At 55.8% G+C, this 7430-nt stretch overlaps 1 protein-coding gene across 3 annotated transcripts in view; it reads right to left on the bottom strand.

Moving 5' to 3' along the window:
* Positions 1 to 3447: 3447 nt before the first annotated feature.
* The window catches only part of GNAI2 (G protein subunit alpha i2), an 89618-nt gene continuing 85635 nt past the window's right edge, over positions 3448 to 7430 (bottom strand). For all 3 annotated transcript variants that reach the window (XM_069736029.1, XM_069736030.1, XM_069736028.1), the window contains 2 exons: positions 5513 to 5710; positions 3448 to 5392 (listed from right to left, as the gene is read on the bottom strand). In XM_069736029.1, the coding sequence (XP_069592130.1) occupies positions 5520 to 5710 (191 nt within the window). In that variant the 3' untranslated portion in view covers positions 3448 to 5392; positions 5513 to 5519. The remainder of the gene's footprint in view (positions 5393 to 5512; positions 5711 to 7430) is intronic.

The raw sequence follows: 7430 nt of genomic DNA, 5'->3' as shown, positions 1-7430 counted from the left end.
TATGCCATGGACTATAGCCCCCACAATGGATCTGCCCCATCCACCTCCCCTATGCCATGGACTATAGCCCCCACCCTGGATCTGCCCCACCTCTCATCCACCTCCCCTATGCCATGGACTATAGCCCCCACAATGGATCTGCCCCATCTACCTCCCCTATGCCATGGACTATAGCCCCCACAATGGATCTGCCCCATCCACCTCCCCTATGCCATGGTCTATAGCCCCCACCCTGGATCTGCCCCATCCACCTCCCCTATGCCATGGTTTATAGCCCCCACCCTGGATCTGCCCCACCCACCTCCCCTTTGCCATGGACTATAGCCCCCACAATGGATCTGCCCCCATCCACCTCCCCTATGCCATGGACTATAGCCCCCACCCTGGATCTGCCCCATCCACCTCCCCTATGCCATGGACTATAGCCCCCACAATGGATCTGCCCCATCCACCTCCCCTATGCCATGGACTATAGCCCCCAACCTGGACCTGCCACATCCACCTCCCCTATGCCATGGACTATAGCCCCCAACCTGGACCTGCCCCATCCACCTCCCCTATGCCATGGACTATAGCCCCCAACCTGGACCTGCCCCATCCACCTCCCCTATGCCATGGACTATAGCCCCCACCCTGGATCTGCCCCATCCACCTCCCCTATGCCATGGACTATAGCCCCCACAATGGACCTGCCCCATCCACCTCCCCTATGCCATGGACTATAGCCCCCACCCTGGATCTGCCCCATCCACCTCCCCTATGCCATGGACTATAGCCCCCAACCTGGACCTGCCCCATCCACCTCCCCTATGCCATGGACTATAGCCCCCACCCTGGATCTGCCCCATCCCTCTCCCCTATGCCATGGACTATAGCCCCCACCCTGGATCTGACCCATCCACCTCCCCTATGCCATGGACTATAGCCCCCACCCTGGATCTGCCCCATCCACCTCCCCTTTGCCATGGACTATAGCCCCCAACCTGGATCTGCCCCATCCACCTCCTCTATGCCATGGACTATAGCCCCCAACCTGGACCTGCCCCATCCACCTCTATGCCATGGACTATAGCCCCCACAATGGATCTGCCCCATCCACCTCCTCTATGCCATGGACTATAGCCCCCACAATGGATCTGCCCCATCCACCTCCCCTATGCCATGGACTATAGCCCCCACAATGGATCTACCCCATCCACCTACCCTATGCCATGGACTATAGCCCCACAATGGATCTGCCCCATCCACCTCCTCTATGCCATGGACTATAGCCCCCACAATGGATCTGCCCCATCCACCTCCCCTATGCCATGGACTATAGCCCCCACCCTGGATCTGCCCCACCTCCCATCTACCTCCCCTATGCCATGGACTATAGCCCCCACAATGGATCTGCCCCATCCACCTACCCTATGCCATGGACTATAGCCCCACAATGGATCTGCCCCATCCACCTCCTCTATGCCATGGACTATAGCCCCCACAATGGATCTGCCCCATCCACCTCCCCTATGCCATGGACTATAGCCCCCACCCTGGATCTGCCCCATCCGCCTCCCCTTTGCCATGGACTATAGCCCCCACAATGGATCTGCCCCCATCCACCTCCCCTATGCCATGGACTATAGCCCCCACAATGGATCTGCCCCATCCACCTACCCTATGCCATGGACTATAGCCCCCACAATGGATCTGCCCCATCCACCTACCCTATGCCATGGACTATAGCCCCCACCCTGCACCCCATCCATCGTCACCACAGTCCCTACTCCCTACTGTACTTGTGCTTTGGCAAAACTAATGTTTATATGGTCCTGCCAATAAAGCTTCTTTGAATTGATATATATACATACATACATACATATACACACACACACACGCGGCTTCTCTAGCCTGCTATTGCAAACCATAAGCTAAAATAAAGCACCAGAATTGTGCCGCACAGTTCTAGCACAAAGTAATGCAATAGATGGAGTAAGCTTCAGCTGCACAGTCCCAAACTCCTCCAGAATCAGCAAACCGCATTGAGGTCTATGCATCACATGGTTTGGGCACAGAATGGAGACATCCGAGCCAGTATATCCATATGTAGCACACGCTGGCGGTATTATGGATGTGGCGTCTGCTCAGCTTCATCACCTTCCACCAGGTCTTTTCCTATAGACAGGCTTTATGCTGCATTTTGTTCACTGACCACTAGATGTCAGCATATGATACATTTAGAAAGCCGACTGTTTAAGTGATCTACATCACAAGGCAGAGCCGGGGTCACATGTATGGCGGACACTGGCCGGACCCCCAGGGGCTCCAGACTTCAACTTACAGCCTCGCAGACAAGCGCCGGTCATCGCCATCCAGGTATGATGCGCCTGTCTGCCCCCAGGCTACGAGATCACAGAGATGGAGGACCCAGATGTGACCTATGACCCTCCGAGCTGTGGAGCGATGGAGACCGGTTATATTTTGGGTTTTGCCATTTTCTCCCGATATCTGTACTGGAATTACATGTTGGCACCAGCGCTGTCGTCATTTTCATGGTGTAGAGCGTTAACGACGCTGGGTTGTTTCATTTCCGCTACTGATAGAGGGCAGTTGGCATTACCTGACGCAGGTGTAGTCAGGACCACGGCCCCGTGCTCACCGCACCATCTGGGCAGAGCGGTTACAGGTCGACAGTGGTTTATTATCCTGATTGGCTGTCATTTAGCGCCGTCGGTCAATGAGTGTAATCGGGCCCATAGCCAACACGGGGTCCACCATTCATAATAGGGGATGTCACAGCTCACCTGCTCAGCCACCCATATCACACAGCTGTATGTGCACTGCAGGGGTCACAGCAACGTCCCGACCAATGACACTGCATGGACTGGCATAGTGTTACTGTCTACAAGAAAGAGGGGCAGAACCGCCTATCACAGGAGCCGCTGATGACTGCACAGCTCCTGCTCCTTATAATGGAGGCGGCAGCTCCGACCCCAGCCTGTAATAACTGGATAATCAATGTCCTTCCTCGCGGCCGGAGAGATGGTACCTGAGAGGAATATAGAGGGGAAGATACAACACTGCACTGTATATGGAGGAGGGCGACAGCAGCAGAAATAGGGGAAACATAAAATATGTTCTCGAGGGCCCAGAATACACATGTACCTTCCATACGTCTGTGTCGGGCCACTGTCTTTCATGGATTGAACACATGTTCATTATACTGCGCCGTGTAGAAGATAAAACACGTCTGAACGAGGCCTTAAAGGGCCATCGCAGCGAGGGTCTCCAGGACCCTGCAATACATCGTACACCTGTATACAGCAGAGGCGATAATGCCCCCAACACACGATGACACTAGAGACCCCCAATCTGCTGCCGTCCAGTAATCTGGCACAGGATGGGTAGAAGGCGACCTCTTGTAACCTCACAATGTTGCGGCGGCTGTAAATGAAGAATCAGGAACAGTTTCTACATTTTATTATTTAAAACTTTGTGAACAATTTTAGAGAGAAAAAATATAGAAGATTTTAGTGGGGAAGCGGCAGCGCGAGAAAGCAATGTACATCGCCCCCCGGGGTAAGGGACGGGCGGCCGAACACGGAGGCCACAAAACTGCACAACCGGTTACTAGACCCAAGCTGAGCGGAGGCTGCTGCTGTCCAGCCGCCAGGGGGCACCAGCCGCTATGGGGGACCGGCCCGATGCCAGGGGGCACCAGCCGCTGTCCAGCCAGTATGGAGGACCGGCCCGATGCCAGGGGGCACCAGCCGCTGTCCAGCCACCAGGGGGCACCAGCCACTGTCCAGCCACCAGGGGCACCAGCTGCTATGGGGGACCGGCCCGATGCCAGGGGGCACCAGCCGCTGTCCAGCCACCAGGGGGCACCAGCTGCTATGGGGGACCGGCCCGATGCCAGGGGGCACCAGCCGCTGTCCAGCCACCAGGGGGCACCAGCCACTGTCCAGCCACCAGGGGGCACCAGCTGCTATGGGGGACCGGCCCGATGCCAGGGGGCACCAGCCGCTATCCAGCCACCAGGGGGCACCAGCCGCTATGGGGGACTGGCCCGATGCCAGGGGGCACCAGCCGCTATCCAGCCACCAGGGGGCAGCAGCAGCTATGGGGGACCGGCCCGATGCCAGGGGGCACCAGCCGCTATCCAGCCACCAGGGGGCACCAGCCACTATGGGGGATCGGCCCGATGCCAGGGGGTACCAGCCGCTGTCCAGCCACTGTCCTACATTTGGTCCAAGTCTCCATCGCCATCTCATTAGTCACTTTCTCCCCCTCTCGATCACGTGCCGGGGGTCCACGCAACCTCAGGAAAATAAATTAAGCTCATGGCGGCCCTCACATCTAATTAGCTTCTTCATTGCGAGAGTGAACGGTCACATCAACCATGACCCTGAGCAATGAAGAGCTGGAGCAGACGCCATCGGCCAGGGATTGGGGCTCATGTAGGGGGTTCAGGTTTGGAAATGTGAAGAGCAGGGGATTGTGGGATTTCATTACAGCAAAGAGCGTAAAATGAGGTGGGGGAGGGGAACCTCAAGATGGAGGCAGCTCTTATACGCTCCTGTTATCTGCTAAGCTACAGGTATAATATTAAGATACAACATAAAATATTTAAAAAAAAATAAAAACCACACGGAAGAGCTGAAGGCACAAAAGCTACAGGTAATGATCTCCGGGGTCCACACACCAGCGCCCCCTGCAGGCGGAGGAGCAGTGCTGCCGGCCCCCGGTCACAGCCTAGGTTCACTTTTCTCTATTACGCCCTTTCTCTTACAGTAATGCTAGTTTTGGCGGATGGGGTGATCCGCCATTGATGAAGTGCAGCACACGCAGTAACGAGCGGGGAGGGGGGCCGCCGCTGGTGGGATGTTGCTCTCGGCCCCCGTCAGGCAAAGAAATTATTATGGTACAGAAAAAGAATGCAAAAAACAATCGCAAACCAGAGAGCTGCGCAGGGTTAACTCATCCCTGGTCAAGAATGGGTTAAAGCTGCAGGAACGCCATGGTTCTGCACTTATGGCTGCCGCGTGCTTCTCCTTGTAATCAAGGAGTTAATAATGGCTGTGTGATCGTTACATGCGCGGAGGACGCACGCAATCAAGTCCACGGCAATCCAGGAGTAAGGCTGCGGGAAATCAACAGTCGGCGAAAACCTGCAGCCGCGCCAGGACACAGGCTACACCGTAATCTGCAGAATACAGGAGGCAGAGGGCGTGCAGGCAGAAGGGGTTAATAATCCGAGGTGGCAAAGCTCAGCCCTGCAGAGTGTTGCTCCACCGCAGACCCCATCCAGCAGACAGAAGGTTAATTACAAAATGAGACACTTGGGATAAAAACTGTAGAATCCAGAGGAGGCGGCAAATCTGTGCTCCTGCCGACGTCACCAGCGGCCCTGCCAGAAGAAGGAGAAGCCGTCAGCCACCAGCACAGGAGGAACTATCACCCCCAGCAGCCTGCGCCCCGCAGACGGTACATGCAACCATATATAAGGTACAGAGTATGGGACCCTCACCCTGGGCTCAGAACAGACCACAATCCTTCAGGTTATTCTTGATGATCACATCCGTCACCGCGTCAAACACAAACTGGACGTTTTTGGTGTCGGTGGCGCAGGTGAAGTGCGTGTAGATCTCCTTGGTGTCGCGCCTCTTGTTCAGGTCCTCAAACTTGCTCTGAATGTAGCTGGCGGCCTCGTCATACTGGTTCGCACCTGTGGGGGATACGGACATTACGGGGAAGTAATGATACAAGGGGGCGGCCAAAGACTAAACCCACGAAGACCCCAACATGGACGAGCCCCTGGGCGGGGTGGCGGGACGAGCCCCTGGGCGGGGTGGCGGGACGAGCCCCTGGGCGGGGTGGCGGGATGAGCCCCTGGGCGGGGCAGCCAGAGACAAAAGCCACAAATGCCCCAAAATGGACGAGCCCCTGAGCGGGGTGGCGGGACGAGCCCCTGGGTGGGGTGGTGGGACGAGCCCCTGGGCGGGGCGATCAAAGACTAAACCCAAGAACGCCCCAACATGGACGAGCCCCTGGGCGGGGTGGCGGGACAAGCCCCTGAGCGGGGTGGCGGGACGAGCCCCTGGGCGGGGCAGCCAGAGACAAAAGCCACAAACGCCCCATAATGGACGAGCCCCTGGGCGGGGTGGCGGGACGAGCCCCTGGGTGGGGTGGTGGGACGAGCCCCTGGGCGGGGCGATCAAAGACTAAACCCATGAACGCCCCAACATGGACGAGCCCATGGGCGGGGCGGCGGGACGAGCCCCTGGGCTGCAGACTGTGATAAGTGTTTGGGGCCTGGAGCTGGGGCCATTTTATGACTTTTACTGGACAGCAATGCTTCAGGTCCTGGTAGAGGGGGCACCCCAGCTCAGAAACCCCTTTTTAGCCCTCACATGGGTTCTCCGGGACGTACCAACCTGCTCCAGCACCAGAGCAGACATTGTGATAGTACCCAGCACTGAAATGAGCATGCCCCCCGCTATAACCTAAGCCTTAGAAGAGGGAGGCTCCGTGTAAACCACATTTGGGTCTCAAAAGGAAATAACAGAGGAAAATAGGGATTTTTGGTTACTCACCGTAAAATCCTTTTCTCCAAGACGCTCATTGGGGGACACAGGACTGTGGGTGTATGCTTCTGCCGCCAGGAGGCTGACACTAAGTAAACTTAAAAAAATAAAGTTAGCTCCTCCTCCATCGTATACACCCTGACACTGGCTACCAGAGACTCCAGTTTGGTGCAAAAAGCAGTAGGAGAACAAAAAACACAAAAAATAATATAACAGCATAAATACAGAAACTTTATGTCTAGAAAAGATCCTACTGACTAATGTAATCAGATATAACCAAAGCAGCCATAAGGCTACCAGGGAGGGAGCTGTGTCCCCCAATGAGCGTCTTGGAGAAAAGGATTTTACGGTGAGTAACCAAAAATCCCTATTTCTCCTTCGCCTCATTGGGGGACACAGGACTGTGGGATGTCCTAAAGCAGTCCCTGGGTGGGAAAAATCACTCACCAGAAAAAGACATCCAGATAATGTTTGTCTATAAATGCGCCACTGCCGCTTGAAGAATTCTTCTACCCAGACTTGCATCTGCAGAGGTCTGGGAATGGACATTATAATGTTTGACAAATGTATGCAGACTAGACCAGGTCGCAGCCTTGCAAACCTGTTCTGCTGAGGCCTGGTGCCGAACGGCCCAGGAAGCCCCCACTGCTCTAGTCGAATGAGCCTTGATTCCAGCTGGAACCGTCATGCCCATGGAGCGATAAGCCTCCTGAATGGTCGCCCTTATCCATCTGGCCAGGGTAGATTTTGAAGCCGCGCATCCCTTCCTGCGACCCTGCGGAAGGACAAACAGAGCATCCGTCTGGCGAAAGGGGGCCGTACGGGAAACGTACCTCCTCAGAGCCCTCACCAGATCCAACG

This window comes from Ranitomeya imitator, chromosome 8 (assembly GCF_032444005.1).
Source record: "Ranitomeya imitator isolate aRanImi1 chromosome 8, aRanImi1.pri, whole genome shotgun sequence".
Taxonomy (NCBI): Eukaryota; Metazoa; Chordata; class Amphibia; order Anura; family Dendrobatidae; genus Ranitomeya; species Ranitomeya imitator.
Note: the sequence above shows the minus strand (reverse complement) of the source record. Positions and strands in the feature narration are given on the sequence as shown.